Below are 18079 nucleotides of genomic sequence, written 5' to 3' on the forward strand. Positions count from 1 at the left end.
ACATAAATCGTGCCTAGAGTTTAACTACATAGATATATGCATATAAGTGATGCATGGGCATGCTTGAACATATAATAATAGTGAAATTACAATTAAAATTAATATTTTACTCACAGACTTGACAGTAATCACTGTGGCGGCTGGGCGGAGGAAGAAGGCTGTCTCGGCTCACCTGACAATTTCATTACAATTATTTAATATAAATGACTCAATACAAATCAAGAAAAGACCAAATACGTCCTAAGTCGTGCCGAAAATTCGGCAGAGTCTCCCTATACCTAGGACCTACCCAACCTGTAAAAGGGCTCAAAACGTACTTCTATATTCACAACCCATATATCTACAACTCAATCACATCACATAGCCCCTCCTGGGCCCATCAAATCAGTCATCCATCACAATATGTAAAATTTTAATTTAGTTCTTATAATTGATCATTTTTGCAAAAACTACCCAAATAAGCTCTAAAAATTCTAAAACTTTGCCCCGCGGTCCCTAGCAATATTACTAGGTTATTGCAAAAAGAATCACAATTTTCTGAGCTACCACGAATATTTTATGGATTTTTAATCCTATTTAAACACTAGAAAATTACGAAAAAGCAAGGTTCAAGTTTACCTTTTCCGATTCTGACTCAAGGGACGCACTCGGGACGTCTGACAATGGTGGGGTAGCCAAAACCTCGATTCAATTCGGAGACTTTTTCTGGTAGCCGGTCTGTCTGGCCGAAAATTCACAGACCTGGACAACTGTCGAATTTCTGCGAATTGAAGATACCTACACAAAGCCCACAACACTGGGGTTAGTACATAAATTTTACGGAATTTTCTAAGCTCATTAAATGCTCGGAAAAATACTGAGAAGTTCCGTGGGACCCACCGAAAAACAGTGTCGAAAAAATTTGAAATTTATATCGCCGCGAAGCTCTCGACGAGTGGAGCGCTCTGGTACTCTCAGTTTTCTTGTGGGGTTCACGGTTTGCGAGAAATTTAGCCCAAATATTAAAATGGGCTAAAACTTTCCGGGTAAAAATTGGACAAACCGCTAAATGGATTTCGGTGTTCTTAGTGTCTATGGAAAGCTCTCGACGAGTAGATGAATTTAGACACAAGAGCCGGTCCGATTGGTGGCTGGATTGGCTGGATTTCGGCTGGGAAGACGAAGCGCGCGGCAGCGCGCTTAGCGTCTTCAGCGCCTTTTCAGCGCGTTCAAGCGGCATGAATGGTAGACGCAAGGCGTCATGCGGGTGGCACGGGTGGCAAAGTAAGGGGAGGAGGGAGGAGAGAGAAAATGGGAGAGAAAGAGAGAAGAAAAACGCGTGCGGGAGAGGAAGAAAAAGGAAGAAGAAAGGCCGGTCCGATTCGGTCCGGTTCGATTCGGCCGGTTCGATTCAGAATACAAAATTTTAAATTTTTACTCTGCCTTGGGATCGAAAACGAGGCCTAAAAATTTCAAAAAAATTCTTGAAAACTCAGAAAAATTTATAGACTCCAAATATATTTTTAGTTTTGCCACATGATCTTTAAATTAATTTTTAAAAATCATCAAAGTTTTATATTTTCGGGAAATCAAACCCGATTTCGAAAATCCGAGAAATTTCAAATAATTTCCTAAAATTTAAATAAAATAAAAACATCAATATTTGTCCAAAATAATAAATTTAAAAATTAGGAGTGCTACAAATGAGCAAGGTAAGAACCAAGAATATTACAATTAAGTATATGATAAGGAAGGAAACTAATGATAGTTGGTGGAATATGAATTTTCAATTTAATTCTAAGCTTTTTGACTTTTTGTCTCATTTGTAAATGAATATTAATTTTAAAATATAGATGTATGTGAGCAGGTAAACAACACAAAGCGTTTGCAAGAACCTGATCATCATCAGAATCTAATGCTATGCCTTTAACTCCATGGTCAATTAGATTCATTTACTTCAAAAATAATATATAATAATTGACTCATTCTTTTGGACACCTCAACTCAAAATAGGCAGATTGCAAGTTTCCAACTATCTTGAGAAAAACCATTCCTTTTCAGTTTCTTGTCTATTTTACATGGGTTCTTTTTCACACACACATATATACATAATTCCATTAATTTAATCCAATTAACATGAGAGTAACCAAACAAAAATTAAGTATATAACTTAATTGTAATAAACCTTTCCCATATTCACATTTTTTAAGATATTTTTTTAATGAAAAATTAAAAGAGTAAAAACTCGAACCTCATACTTGCCAAATGAGTTATATATCTTTAATTATTGGACTAAATCAGGCTAAACAATATTAATTTAGATATTATTGAGAAATAATTTTAAGAAAAGAATCCATAATTATATTTACTTCTATTTAATTTTTTGGGCAATTTTATTATGTACTTTTATTAATAGCACAACATCATCATATATATAAATAAAAATTTTGTCTATTAAAATTGTGCCTACATAAATTGCCAACTGTGTTAAAACTAGAAAGGAGTCCACACATTATACGTCACTAGTTTGGTATTACATTTCCATCATATTGTGCAGAAAGAAATTAAAATGATAGTTGGGTTTTCATTTTCACATATAGAAAGATCACATTTATTAGTTATTCTTAGTCTAATCACAGCGCAAACCCGAAGGTGACTTCTTGGACTAGCTTAAGTATGCAATAGGTATTCCAGCCAGAAAATTATGCATGGGCAGTGGCGGATTTAGAAGAAACCACTGATCATTCGTGAAATGAAGCATATAGCTGCCAATAATAATAATAATAATAATAATAATAATAATAATAATAATAATAATAATAATAATAATAAAAGACAAGCTAAGTTGCATATGGGCAGACAGCATTCATCATGGATTAGCGGAGGCCCAGTTTCTGTTGGGTTGAGATTGTTTTCCATAGGCAGAGCCTAATGAATTTGATGTAATCAGCCTAAACGAATTGGGCCAAATTTAGGGAGAGGGCACAGTTAGTATGTCCTTATTGACAAAAGCAACTAAACAGAAAGACAGCTGCTGTAATAAATGCAGAATGGCATCAACCCAATTGTCCTTGTTTTTTCTTTAAGGTTTAGCTCATACTATTAATGGAGATTATTATTCATTGCTCTGTAGGGTGTAGGGTCTCTTTCTAGAGAATTATTGGCCTTTAAATATGGTGGTCAGTAGGCGAAAGAAAGTTGCCAAAAAAAAAATCATAAGGGAGGAAAGTGATGGGTTTGGATTACATTTCACTACAAATCCAATTCCTAAACTAACTCTTTTATCACATGTTCGACACCCGTTTGACAAATTAAATAAAGTGAAAAAAAAATCAATAATTCAAGTTTAATTGGTATGTATTATATTGATGTTAACAACCCTTCAATAACTCTTTTTAGTTGTTAACATAGCTGTTAAATTGTTAATAGTCGACACACCCTTCAATAACCCTTTGTTTATAATTATGACTCATAATTAATTAAAGATTCATAAAGCTATAATTAACAGATTTCATACATTCTAATAACCCTATTAATCCTAACCCCTAGCCAAGCCAACAAGAAAGTTGTCACGTACCTCGCTAATCCTTTGCGGCTTTGCCAAATCTCCAAATCCAAATGATCTTAGGGATTTGAGACTATGGAAAACAGTATAATGTCAAGCATATTCTGAATTGTCATTCAAAATGTCAAACAGTGAAGTTGAGGAAGATGATACTTATAATAGTCATTCAAAACATTCATTAGTATCCGTGAGCAGCAATTTTCACCCAAATGTAGTGACATTTAGTCACTTGAAATCCCTAGTACTACGCTCAGGAAGAGGTAGAATAAAGCAAGATTTTTAATGATTTTAAAAACTTAATGAATTTTTATTGTTTGAGCAAAATGAAGGATTTTTAAAGTTGTTTGAGATTTTAATGAGGAAAATTTTAGCAACTTATTGTTTAGTGAGTTGAAAATTTGATTTTTTTTTTTATTTTTATTTTTTAAAAACCTTTGAAAATCATACTCATTCCTTATAAAATCATGAGCTCTTTCAAATATATATATATAAACCTTAAAAAAACCTCTCATTACCTTATAAAACCTCCTCTCAAACAGAATGTAAGGACAAATGTAAACTTGATATGGTGTGCAAAACTGCCATGTGATACCACCTTATTGCAGCCAGTATTGTTAAGAGCCAAATGATTTTCTTGAACTGCAATCTTTAATTCTTTATTATTACTTGATAAGAAAATCCCATCAAAACAGGTTTATCTGCTACATGCATTGAGATCATTTGTACCGTCGCAGAACTACTGAAAAACCAATGAGACTTCAAATTTCAGCTTTTAATTTACGTCAAAATAACAAATCATTACATTATAAAGAATACTCATTAAATAGTATTTGCAACATATATGTAAAAAATGTATCCATAAACATCAAACAATTTTCTGCAGCTCGCCACGAAAGGATCTCTGAGCTTCCCTCTTCATTACATAAAGCAGAAACTCATTCCAAGTGTCAATGGGGCCTGGCAAGCACCAATGAACGCAGTCGGCTACGGTCATATTCCGATGCAGCGAGTGTCCATAATGATTTGGATGTCCATCTGGTCTAAGCAGCATTGCTTCAGTAGTAGCTAGCAGCACAAATTTCAAACCTCTCTTCCTCCCTTCTTTCTCTGCTTTCTTAAGTTCCTCAACCTGTGTCAAGTAGAATTCCAAGTTATAATCTTCTAGCTTCATTTCTTCACTTGTGTAGGGTTTCGCCCTTGGACAACTCCCTCCTGCATTCCAAGCCCCATTCTCAAAGTGGGATGGGGAAAATGTCCTTAAAAATGTTATACCCTTGAATCCTTTTAGCCTCAGAAGGGTCCCAAAGGCAGTTCGAAAGGCCATCCTGTATCCATAGTACTTAGTAACAGCAGTAATGTTTTCTTTATTGCAGTTGTGACAGCTAACAATCTGGCCATTCAAGTAGTATATCAGAGGACGAAAGAACCATTGTCCGGCAGAGATGACCACATAATCAAAATTTTCAATCTGACTTGCCCATGCCTTATCTGCCTGGTCTAAGTAAAGGTTCATCAGGCTGTTGAGAGAATGACCACTGGGGTCTGCATCGCAGGATTTAACCAGGAAGGGAGACCATAAAGTGGCTAAGGTAAACCTGTAATCACTATAGAACCAGTACCTGAAATATGTTGTATCTGATGTATATTTGTGAGAAACATCCACTGGGTGGACCACCTAAAAGACGTTGCAGAGTAGAAATGAGAGCACATTCTCTTTTGGGTTTCAGTTTAGAATCATTATGCTGGAGCATGCTTAGTAATTGAATGGAAATGAGCAATTGAGAACTTACACTGGCTAGGAGACACAACAGTGATTGCATTTGGTTCCTTCCCACTGAATCCCCAACAAAGGCCATCGATTTCCCTCTAACAAGACCCAAGAACTGCACTGTGTTAAAGAAAGGAAGCTCACATTCCTCTGGTCTCCATCTCCATTTCATGAACTCTGTATCAGGCCTCCCAAATTTCATGCAGTTTTGCTGATCAATGATCAAATTGCAGGTTGCATTAGTATAGTAAGGTCCTCTGAGATAAGGCACCCATTTTCCAGTAAAAATATCACATTCCTTCACTCTTTCTCTGCTTCTCAAATCACTGATATTGACACTATGAGATGGTAAAGGTGAGCGCGAATTCTTCAACAGATACAGAGGGATTATGGTGAGGAAAATTAAAGTGAAGGCTATCAGGAACAGCCTTTTGTGTGAGCTGTTTCCACTAGAATGCTCAGTGGCATGAAACTTCATGGTGGAGAGTAATTGAAGTAAATTTGGTAGTTTGTGTCATTTTATACAGGTATGAGCAGTGATGTGATTTAATTGTGTAATTTGGAAATGGATGCTATGTTCATAATAATTAATTTGAAACAGCTCTTTTTGGTTGATTTGGCAGCTCTTAATAGGTGAGGTTTGCGTGCGCCAGCTAAATCGTCCAATAGTAGTCGCCTTTATTGTTTGGCAAGGCATCATGATATCTTTGCAAAGTTCTAAAGCAGAAGTTCTAATTGCTTTTGTCTCATATTAATTTAATTTGCTAGTATCATGCCTTTGTAGATTAGAGTTTTTGGTAGAATAATACTTATATTATTGCCTATTTAGTTTTTCAATAGTAGTCGATCGAATGCTTTATCTCACAGTGCAAAAAGTCAAGATTTTAAACTCTCACAATTGTTCTCCCTTTAGAAATTCCCAAGGCACTTAGAAGAAGTCTTAAATTGTTTGTTGCTCGACGTGCACTTAATGGTGTGTACAACTCGTTAAATAACTTGTTAAATAGTATGATTAAACAGAGAAGTGCTGGGACACTTTTCTTGTAGCAAATAGTCTCCAACAATCATAAAGTTCATGAATTCCTTGAGACAGTTCATGGTGGTTCGACTCAAAGGTATCTTGAGATGTAAGTAGATGAGTTAGTGCTAAGTAACAACGGCGTGGCTTAGGAGGAAAGCAATTGATGATCCCAAATTTTCCACGTGTGAATATGGTCATTTGCCCCCTTCTTTTCCAATTTTCTTTTTCAAGAAAAGAAGGTCACTCTCCTTTTGCCTTGACAATACATGGAGATGGGGGTGCTGATCGTCCTTATAGCCTCCATTAGGGTCTCTGACATAAATAAACTCTGTAACTATCCCAGTATTATGACATGTTACAATCAACTTTCTATTTTATTTTCGTCTTTGATGATTCATTGAGCTATATATGATCAGTGGTTCAGCTTTCAAGCCCAGTAACTTTGTTTGAGATGGAAAGTTTTGAGGAACTTAATCTGTGGTTCTTGAGGCTGGGGAGGGTGGTACGGCAAGACTAAATTTTGATTGAGCTTTTGGGAGCATTTTCTTACCCAACTTTACCAAATTGAGTTTAATTAAATACTTAGAAATTGAGTGTAAATTCTTTGATGGTAGCTGGATTTTTCAATTTAGGCAACCCCACCCAATTTACTAAAATTTTTATACATCAAAATGTTAGAAATGTAATCAATAGATCAAACTAAACAGGCAATGACTACTTAAGACTCTTGCATTTGACTAAAAAGTGCATTACAGGGGGAAAAAAGGTTTCCAGCAGAAACCCAAAGCTCTTACCTGTATATGCTCTTGCAATTCCAAAGTCTGATATCTTAACCTTTTTCTATAGAAAACGATCAGGGCCTAAATATTTCATGTGCAAAGCAAAATGATTCTCTAACGCACTTGGGAACACCATAATTTTAGTAGAAAAAGGTGATAAATAGAGGTATTTGATTGCTATGTGAATGGTGGGTGACCTTATATTATTGCATCTAAGTGTGCTCTAATGCTATCATATTCTATCATCTTACCAGGCTACATTTGTTTATAAATGTAAATTATTATTAGACAATTTCTAAACCTCCATGCCCATGGAAGAGTGAGAGCTTGTCAGGAAGAATGAAAGTAACATTTTCATTTCTCTTAATAATTTTAACTCGATTCTAATAGAATTTGAAATTGAAATGCATTAATTTAATTTAATTTAAGTTTCAAATGTTAATATTTAAGTGTCTCTTTGAGAACTAGTGCAGTGTATTATTGAATTGTTAATGAACTTGTCTGCATTTGGGAAGGCCTGAAAATTTGAATTTGAAGAGAGCATCCCATGCAGCACCCTGTTCCATTCAAAGACTATCTTTGCTAATGATGGCATTTGAGCACTTATTATCAGAAGCTCTTTTTTTTTAATCATCCAAATGACAGAAATTAACTCAATTTACTGTACATCCAAAAAATTAATGCTATGATTTTATTAGAAAGAAAAATTTTGCAACAAAGATTGGGCTAGCAGTATCTTTGAAATCAAATGGCTTCTCAATACCTTTCCATCTTCAACATCTGAAGCAAGAAATCATTCCAAGTATCAATAGGACCTGGCAAGCACCAATGCACACAATCAGAAATAGTCACATTCTCATGTGGCCAATGCCCATAATGGTTAGGGTGTCCATCTGGCCTCACAACCATTGCTTCATTTATGTCTAGCAATCTAAACTTCAAACCTCTCTTCTTCCCTTCCCTTTCTGCTCTCCTTAACTCCTCAACTTGAGTAAAGTAGAGCTCCAAATCATCCCCTTCCAATTTCATTTCTCCTCTTGAAACTGGCCTTGTCCTGATACAATTCCCTCCTCTGTTCCATTCCCCATTCTCAAAATGTGCAGGTGACAATGTCCTCAAAAATGTCACCCCATTAAAATTTTCAAGTCCCATAAGGGTCTTGAAAGCAGTCCTGAAAACCCTTCTGTATCCATATAACATGGTAAGGTTCTTGATATTGTTTTTGAGGCACAAATGGCAACCCACAACCTTGCCATTTTCAAAGAATACCTGTGGTCCATAGAACCATCTTCCAGCTGAGATGATGACATAGTCAAAAGCTTCAATTTGAGCTGCCCACACATCATTTGCCTCATCTAAGTAAAGATTCATGAGGCGATTGTAAGTTGGGCCATTAGGGTCTGTGTCAATGGCTTTAACCAAATGAGGTGACCAAAAGGATGCTAGTGTGAAGTTGTAGTTAACATAGAACCATCTTTTCAATCTTGAATCTGATGTATAAGAAACATCTAAAGGATAGACTACCTGCTATAAGAGAGAGAAAGACAATAAGGAAAATGATTCAGTACTGATTGATTCTTGCAATCTGACAAGCCATGCACTTACAGTGGCTAAGAGGCAGAGCAATGACTGCATTTGGTTTCTTGCCAGAGAGTCCCCAACAAATGCCATTGACTTCCCTCTTACAAGCTCCAAGAACTGGTTTGCATCAAATAAAGGGAGCTCACATTGGTCAGGTTTCCATCTCCATTTCAAAAAATCAGTGTCAGGTCTGCCAAACTTGATGCAGCTCTGTTCATCAAAGATTTCCTGACATGTTGCATTAGTATAGTAAGACCTGTTAGGGTACCAAATCCATCTCCCTTGGAAAATAGCACATGCGGTCTTCCCAAAATTTATGGTCTTAAGAGTTCTAAAAGATGGCCAGGGTGAAGAGGAGTTGAAGATGTAGAGTGGAATAATAGTAACAAGAAAAAGGATAAGGCCTAGTAGGAGAAGTTTGATCATGGTAGGTTGATGCCAATGTGAAGCTCAATGAAATGAGCATAACTAGAGAAATTAAAAATGGGACAATTTGCATAATACACACCAATATAGGTAATATATAAACAACTCGATGATGAGGATGAAGTTCTTCGTGAGAGTGAGTAATATGGGCCAGGAAAATCCTTACCTACACTACATCCAATCAGTCTAAAAACTGTCACATGAACAAAATGTGTTGAAATTATTTCAGGGTTCATTGTTTTTAAGTGTGAACTTATCAGTTTGGTAAAGTGAGAGAGAGAGAGAGAGAGAGAGAGAGAGAGAGAGAGAGAGAGAGAGAGGAGGAGAGGGACAAAAATCATGGCAGTACTAAGCATTGTTATTATGCTTATTAAATCTTGCTAGAGTGATGAATGAAAGAATCTGAGGAACATCAAAGGAGGAAAAGAAGAGGTTCAGGAACCCGTCCCTGGTGTGACTTTAGTGCAAAGAAAACAAGGAGTTTTCGTTTTGTTACTGTCAAGAGTCCCACATTAAAAGAAAAAAAATCAAAGATTTATAAGAGTAGAGGGTTAGCAAACTAATTGATTACTCCTAATATTTTAACAATGATCGGTTCAAGTCTAAGTAAGTCTATCTCATTCTTTATGTACTCTTATCTCAATCCGCTCATTTACCTCTCCCACTTGATGAGTCTTAAAATTTTTAAGTTTCTTAATCACTTATTAATTAATTTATCAATTTTATTATTTTTTTTATCTTTTGATTTTGTTTATTTATCATACAGAAAACAATGATGTTATCTACCATTATTTACTAAATAATCATAAAAGAAGTTTCACTAAAAAAAAATTATGAAAGAAGTTCAATATTTCTTCGTTGGACTAAGACAGCCCACTAAAGAAAATAGACTATTAGCAATGAATTAATTGATTCATCACTAATTTACAGTTAATTCAAATATTGAGTTTCAACAACGAATTTACTTTCAATAAAATCTGTCACTAATTATTAGTGACGGATTAATAATATATCAGAAACGATGACATTACTAATCATGTTATTCACAACGATTTTTTTTTCTTTTTTCTTATATCTCATAATATATATATTTTTCGCACCCATTCGATTTCATAGCATCAACCATAACCCGCACAAATACAATAATAAAAAACCACTAAATAATTAATAAAAAATTAAAAAAAAAGACAAAAAACAAAGAATTGAATTTATCTAAGCTTCATTTTCCAGTCACTTGAATGAAGCTTCTCCTGATATGAGCTCTCATCATGACCGCCACCTTCCATCTTCAACATCTCCAGCAAGAAATCACTCCATGTGTCAATTGGTCCAGGCAAGCACCAGTGGACACAATCATTATGCAATGTGACATTTTCATGTGGCCAATGCCCATATCTACTGGGGTGACCATCTGGTCTCAACAACATGGCCTGTGTAGTGTCAAGCAACCTAAACTTCAAGCCCCTTTTCTTCCCTTCCATTTCAGCAATCTTAAATTCCTCCAATTGAGTAACATAGAGCTCCAGGTTTATACCCTCTAATTTGGTCTCATTGGTCCGAAAAGGTCTTGTTCTCAAGCAATCGCCCCCTTGGTCCCACTCCCCGTTTTCATAGTGTGAAGGTGCAAATGTCCTAAGGAAGGTTATGCCCTTAAAATTCTCTAGGCTATTAATGGCTCTAAAGGCAGTTCTAAAAGCCTTTCTGTACCCATAAGACATCGGCAAATCTGTCACATTGTCTCGGAGGCAATAGCGGCAGCCAACAATTTGGTGATTTTCATAGTAAATGCATGGACGAAAGAACCAATGGCCAGTATTTATGATCAAATAATTGAATTCTTCGATCTGGGTTGTCCATTCCTCATTGAATTGATCAAGGTAGAGATTGAAAAGGCCAGTGTGGGTTGGTCCATTGGCATCTGCTTCTTCTTCTTTCACCAAATAGGGTGACCAAAATGTGGCCATGGTAAAATTGTAAGATGGGTACCTCCAACGTTTGAATTGCTCATCTGGTGTATATGAAACATCTATGGGATATTCCACCTGAAATTAGAGTTTCATCAAGTACTTAATTAGGGCATTAATAGGAACGAAAGGGAAATTCTTACTTAGATCAGACGAAAGGGAAATTCTTACTCAAATCAGTTTATTATAGATTTAATATATAAATATGTGATATTTATATATTTAAAAGATAGATTTCACCATATATCGTCGTGGTAGACCGAGTCTAAGTAAAAAAAATCCTTACACCAATTAGACAAAAGCTTGTCATTACCTTGCCAAACTTAAATGTTGTGTATATGTGAGAATATTAGTAGCACTAATCATATATAACTACTACACTTTAATGTTTGTTGGATACAAGTAAAATTAAATTAAAACCAGTTTGAGTTTCGTGGTATTTTAGTTGCCAGTCAATTTCATAGTCAAGAGAGATTTGTGTGGCATCTTCTTCAAAAAGCACATATAGAGTTTTCAAATATATTAGTAGGAAAATTAAGTTTATATTAATTGTCATAATTATATTTCATTAGACCCACAACCATAAGTTATGCCCAGCAATTCCTATATATATATATATATATATATTTTTAGTATTTTCAAAAAATAAAAAATTTATCAATAAATCTTTCATGAGATAAACACTTAATTATATTGTAAAATAAATATTAGTTAGATATTAAAGGTCTATTTTCTCCTACTATAATTAATGATCAAATGTTAGCAGTTCTTAATTAAGATTTTTTTTGTTTAGACCTCTATCTAATTCAAGACACAAGATATATAATTAGACCCACCTATTTAATAAGTGGGGGTCTCACATATTTGTATATAATAGGGAACCAAAACTAGAAATCCCAATAACATTCAGTATATTACAACTTTGAACTGCTAATCATTGATTTAAAAAATTTATTCCTACAGTATTTACCAAACATCATAAACCAATAATTATATTGGAGCTTAAAAGCAAAAGCTTACTCTTAACGGTTCATCCAAACCAGTACATTAATTAATTAATTAGGTTTTTAGAACAATAACATGCATGATTGTGAAGATTCGATGTCATGCCAACATGTTACATAACATCTTTCATTCACCTAATATTTGAATTACATAATGACTTAGGTCAACTAATTAACCTAATTCATTCAAATCAAAACTTATGGCACTGTAAAAACGTTAATTCTGCATATAGATTGATAAGAGTTGGACTTTTTAACACACATCGATAAGTTACAAGAATTTTTATGTTGATTTTGTATTTTTGATGGCCTTTGAAGCCAAAAATAAAATTTTCAGTTACAGGGAAAAAAAACAAAGGCTCAAATAAAGAGAGAGTTATGCGAATACTCCCGACATGTTTTACCCAGTGTTGGGGAAAGGACAGATTCCAGTCTCCTTTCACTGCTTGAAAATAAAGGCTAAAAGACACAGTATATCACCAGCTTAATTTGCAGCTTTAACGCCAGGATGAAGAACATTTATTTGATCAAATGTTAACGTTTACAGTATTTGATTAAATATGTTGTCAGGCCATTTCTTGTCAACTTAACTTATAGATCACTAAAACAACGAGAAATCAATACAAAATAATTCTTACTAATTCTGGTGATGAAATTTCCATGCGCATATAGACTGCGTCAAACCCACCAAAGCATAAAGAATTTCAGCATATAAAAAAAATGAACATACAGATGGTAATTAATAACACTTACCCTGGAAAGAAGGCATATCAGGGACTGCATTTGGTTTCTACCCACAGAGTCTCCAACAAAAGCCATAGATTTGCCTCTAACAATTTCCAGGAACTCAGCAGGGTCGAAAACAGGTAGCTCACACTCATCAGGTTTCCATCTCCATTTCATGAACTCAGTGTCGGGTCGGCCATATTTCATGCAATTTTGATGCTCATGTATTGCCCAACATGTTGTGTTTGTGTAGTATGGGGCTTCAGGATTTGGAACCCACTCTCCGGAGAATATATCGCATTTCTTAGAACCAAGTAATGAAGAGGGTGGTGACTTGGAAAAATTTTGATACAAAGGGTACCCTAGTAAAGGGTAACACAGAGGAATGATTGTGAGAAGAAGTAGGGCAAAGGTTCCTAGTAGGACTAATATAATTGGTGTCTTTTGTAGTGTGTGAGTTTTGCCAAAGGGAATAAACTCCATAGCATGAAGCTTCATTTGAGAGGGAGAGAAACAGAGGCGGGGCATGAAGAAAAATAGGAGAAAGAGACCATGCTCTTGTATTTATTGAGAGATTGAGACCTATTGCTTTCGTTTCTATGTTCAAACAACTAATTAATTAATTTTGGCACTTAATTATTTTCTTTATTTGGTTTCCAAAATCTAACGTGGTATATATATAATAAGACTCGGAGATTTCTAGTATAATCTGAATACATATAGTAAAGATTGAGTTGTTGCATTACTTTTAATAAATAAATCCAATGCTTTTAATTTTTATTGATTAGGGTCATAAATTTTAATTAGTATTTATAATCTTTCCTCGACATTTATATATTATCATGGACATTAAAATAAGGGTTACAAATTCGCATTATTCTAGTGATATATATTTTAATATAATTAGTTTCAACTGAAATTTAAATTTAAAATATTATAATTCTGAATATAATTTTAATATCACATATGATATGAATTTATTAAAAAAATAATAAAAAAATTTTTCTATAACAGCCACAATTTTTTTAAAAAAAAATATGTTAAGGTTATGATTTTTTTTTTTTCAAAGCAGATGCCATTCGGCCAATGAGCAAGGTAAGAACCAAGAATATTACAATTAAGTATATGATAAGGAAGGAAACTAATGATAGTTGATGGAATATGAATTTTCAATTTAATTCTAAGCTTTTTGACTTTTTGTCTCATTTGTAAATGAATATTAATTTTATAATATAGATGTATGTGAGCAGGTAAACAACACAAAGCGTTTGCCAAGAACCTGATCATCATCAGAATCTAATGCTATGCCTTTAACTCCATGGTCAATTAGATTCATTTACTTCAAAAATAATATTTAATAATTGACTCATTCTTTTGGACACCTCAACTCAAAATAGGCAGATTGCAAGTTTCCAACTATCTTGAGAAAAACCATTCCTTTTCAGTTTCTTGTCTATTTTACATGGGTTCTTTTTCACACACATATATATACATAATTCCATTAATTTAATCCGATTAACATGAGAGTAACCAATCAAAAATTAAGTATATAACTTAATTGTAATAAACCTTTCCCATATTCACATTTTTTAAGATATTTTTTTAATGAAAAATTAAAAGAGTAAAAACTCGAACCTGACACCTGCCAAATGAGTTATATATGAATTAAATAAACTAAACAATATTAATTTAGATATTAATGTGAAATAGTTTTAAGAAAAGAATCCATATTTATATTTATTTTTATTTAATTTTTTGGGCAATTTTATTATGTACTTTTATTAATACTCACAACATCATCATATATATATATATAGATAAAAATTTTCCGTATTAAAATTGTGCCTACATAAATTGCCAACTGTGTTAAAACTAGAAAGGAGTCCACACATTATGCGTCACTAGTTTGGTATTACATTTCCATCATATTGGGCAGAAAGAAATTAAAATTATAGTTGGGTTTTCATTTTCACGTATAGAAAGATCACATTTATTAGTTATTCTTAGTCTAATCACAGCGCAAACCCGAAGATGACTTCTTGAACTAGCTTAAGTATGCAATAGGTATTCCAGCCAGAAAATTATGCATGGGCAGTGGCGGATTTAGAAGAAACCACTGATCATTCCTGAAATGAAGCATATAGCTGCCAATAATAATAATAATAATAATAATAAAGAAACTAAGTTGCATATGGGCAGACAGCATTTATCATGGATTAGAGGAGGCCCAGTTTCTGTTGGGTTGAGATTGTTTTCCATAGGCTGAGCCTAAATGAATTTGATGTAATCAGCCTAAACGAATTGGGCCAAATTTAGGGAGAGGGCACAGTTAGTATGTCCTTGTTGACAAAAGCAACTAAACAGAAAGACAGCTACTGTAATAAATGCAGAATGGCATCAACCCAATTGTCCTTGTTTTTTCTTTAAGGTTTAGCTCATACTATTAATGGAGATTATTATTCATTGCTCTGTAGGGTGTAGGGTCTATTTCTAGAGAATTATTAGCCTTTAAATATGGTGGTCAGTAGGCGAAAGAAAGTTGCCAAAAAAAAAATCATAAGGGAGGAAAGTGATGGGTTTGGATTACATTTCACAACAAATCCAATTCCTAAACTAACTCTTTTATCACATGTTCAACACCCGTTTGACAAATTAAATAAAGTGGAAAAAAAAATCAATAATTCAAGTTTAATTGGTATGTATTAAATTGATGTTAATAACCCTTCAATAACTATTTTTATTTGTTAACATAGCTGTTAAATTGTTAATAGTCGACACACCCTTCAATAACCCTTTTGTTTATAATTATGACTCATAATTAATTAAAGATTCATAAAGCTATAATTAACAGATTTCATACATTCTAATAACCCTATTAATCCTAACCCCTAGCCAAAGCCAACAAGAAAGTTGTCACGTACCTCGCTAATCCTTTGCGGCTTTGCCAAATCTCCAAATCCAAATGATCTTAGAGAGACTATGGAAAACAGTACAATGTCAAGCATATTCTGAATTGTCATTCAAAATGTCAAACAGTGAAGAGGTTACATTCTTTTTGGATGTGAAGTTGAGGAAGATGATACTTATAATAGTCATTCAAAACATTCATTAGTATCTGTGAGCAGCAATTTTCACCCAAATGTAGTGACATTTAAAGTTGTTTGAGAATTTAATGAGGAAAATTTTAGCAACTTATTGTTTAGTGAGTTGAAAATTTGATTTTTTTTTTATTTTTATTTTTTAAAAACCTTTGAAAATCATACTCATTCCTTATAAAATCATGAGCTCTTTCAAATATATATATATAAACCTTAAAAAAACCTCTCATTACCTTATAAAACCTCCTCTCAAACAGAATGTACGGACAAATGTAAACTTGATATGGTGTGCAAAACTGCCATGTGATACCACCTTATTGCAGCCAGTATTGTTAAGAGCCAAGTGATTTTCTTGAACTGCAATCTTTAATTCTTTATTATTACTTGATAAGAAAATCCCATCAAAACAGGTTTATCTGCTACATGCATTGAGATCATTTGCACCGTCGCAGAACTACTGAAAAACCAATGAGATTTCAAATTTCAGCTTTTAATTTACGTCAAAATAACAAATCATTACATTATAAAGAATACTCATTAAATAGTATTTGCAACATATATGTAAAAAATGTATCCATAAACATCAAACAATTTTCTGCAGCTCGCCACGAAAGGATCTCTGAGCTTCCCTCTTCATTACATAAAGCAGAAACTCATTCCAAGTGTCAATGGGGCCTGGCAAGCACCAATGAACACAGTCGGCTACGGTCATATTCCGATGCAGCGAGTGTCCATAATGATTTGGATGTCCATCTGGTCTAAGCAGCATTGCTTCAGTAGTAGCTAGCAGCACAAATTTCAAACCTCTCTTCCTCCCTTCTTTCTCTGCTTTCTTAAGTTCCTCAACCTGTGTCAAGTAGAATTCCAAGTTATAATCTTCTAGCTTCATTTCTTCACTTGTATAGGGTTTCGTCCTTGGACAACTCCCTCCTGCATTCCAAGCCCCATTCTCAAAGTGGGATGGGGAAAATGTCCTTAAAAATGTTATACCCTTGAATCCTTTTAGCCTCAGAAGGGTCCCAAAGGCAGTTCGAAAGGCCATCCTGTATCCATAGTACTTAGTAACAGCAGTAATGTTTTCTTTATTGCAGTTGTGACAGCTAACAATCTGGCCATCCAAGTAGTATATCAGAGGACGAAAGAACCATTGTCCGGCAGAGATGACCACATAATCAAAATTTTCAATCTGACTTGCCCATGCCTTATCTGCCTGGTCTAAGTAAAGGTTCATCAGGCTGTTGAGAGAATGACCACTGGGGTCTGCATCGCATGATTTAACCAGGAAGGGAGACCATAAAGTGGCTAAGGTAAACCTGTAATCACTATAGAACCAGTACCTGAAATATGTTGTATCTGATGTATATTTGTGAGAAACATCCACTGGGTGGACCACCTAAAAGACGTTGCAGAGTAGAAATGAGAACACATTCTCTTTTGGGTTTCAGTTTAGAATCATTATGCTGGAGCATGCTTAGTAATTGAATGGAAATGAGCAATTGAGAACTTACACTGGCTAGGAGACACAACAGTGATTGCATTTGGTTCCTTCCCACTGAATCCCCAACAAAGGCCATCGATTTCCCTCTAACAAGACCCAAGAACTGCACTGTGTTAAAGAAAGGAAGCTCACATTCCTCTGGTCTCCATCTCCATTTCATGAACTCTGTGTCAGGCCTCTCAAATTTCATGCAGTTTTGCTGATCTATGATCAAATTGCAGGTTGCATTAGTATAGTAAGGTCCTCTGAGATAAGGCACCCATTTTCCAGTAAAAATATCACATTCCTTCACTCTTTCTCTGCTTCTCAAATCACTGATATTGACACTATGAGATGGTAAAGGTGAGCGCGAATTCTTCAACAGATACAGAGGGATTATGGTGAGGAAAATTAAAGTGAAGGCTATCAGGAACAGCCTTTTCTGTGAGCTCTTTCCACTAGAAAGCTCAGTGGCATGAAACTTCATGGTGGAGAGTAATTGAAGTAAATTTGGTAGTTTGTGTCATTTTATACAGGTATGAGCAGTGATGTGATTTAATTGTGTAATTTGGAATATGGTCATTTGCCCTCTTCTTTGGTATTACATTTCCATCATATTGTGCAGAAAGAAATTAAAATTATAGTTGGGTTTTCATTTTCACATATAGAAAGATCACATTTATTAGTTATT

The 18079-nt window shown here is 34.5% G+C and overlaps 4 protein-coding genes and 1 long non-coding RNA gene across 5 annotated transcripts; 1 reads left to right on the forward strand and 4 right to left on the reverse strand.

Moving 5' to 3' along the window:
* Positions 1–4297: 4297 nt before the first annotated feature.
* On the reverse strand, positions 4298–5968 carry LOC131174765 (protein trichome birefringence-like 19). The gene is made up of 2 exons (XM_058138687.1): positions 5335–5968; positions 4298–5219 (listed from the first exon to the last, which is right to left on the reverse strand). Exons 1-2 carry the CDS (start codon positions 5788–5790, stop codon positions 4410–4412), a joined length of 1266 nt encoding a protein of 421 aa, XP_057994670.1. The 5' UTR covers positions 5791–5968; the 3' UTR covers positions 4298–4409.
* On the forward strand, positions 5709–6061 carry LOC131174766 (uncharacterized). Its single transcript, XR_009144994.1, has 2 exons — positions 5709–5839; positions 5936–6061. It is a non-coding gene; the product is annotated as an uncharacterized LOC131174766 (long non-coding RNA).
* Positions 6062–7747: 1686 nt separating this feature from the next.
* Positions 7748–9119, reverse strand: LOC110671603 (protein trichome birefringence-like 19). Its single transcript, XM_021834106.2, has 2 exons — positions 8718–9119; positions 7748–8636 (listed from the first exon to the last, which is right to left on the reverse strand). The coding sequence occupies exons 1-2, from the start codon at positions 9117–9119 to the stop codon at positions 7869–7871; spliced, it is 1170 nt and encodes a 389-aa protein (XP_021689798.2). The 3' UTR covers positions 7748–7868.
* A 1081-nt stretch (positions 9120–10200) lies between these two features.
* Positions 10201–13331, reverse strand: LOC110671601 (protein trichome birefringence-like 19). Its single transcript, XM_058138763.1, has 2 exons — positions 12841–13331; positions 10201–11161 (listed from the first exon to the last, which is right to left on the reverse strand). Exons 1-2 carry the CDS (start codon positions 13309–13311, stop codon positions 10328–10330), a joined length of 1305 nt encoding a protein of 434 aa, XP_057994746.1. The 5' UTR covers positions 13312–13331; the 3' UTR covers positions 10201–10327.
* Positions 13332–16382: 3051 nt separating this feature from the next.
* Positions 16383–17875, reverse strand: LOC131174780 (protein trichome birefringence-like 19). Its single transcript, XM_058138720.1, has 2 exons — positions 17420–17875; positions 16383–17304 (listed from the first exon to the last, which is right to left on the reverse strand). The coding sequence occupies exons 1-2, from the start codon at positions 17873–17875 to the stop codon at positions 16495–16497; spliced, it is 1266 nt and encodes a 421-aa protein (XP_057994703.1). The 3' UTR covers positions 16383–16494.
* Between the last annotated feature and the right edge of the window lie 204 nt (positions 17876–18079).

Source organism: Hevea brasiliensis, chromosome 16 (genome assembly GCF_030052815.1).
Source record: "Hevea brasiliensis isolate MT/VB/25A 57/8 chromosome 16, ASM3005281v1, whole genome shotgun sequence".
NCBI lineage: Eukaryota > Viridiplantae > Streptophyta > Magnoliopsida > Malpighiales > Euphorbiaceae > Hevea > Hevea brasiliensis.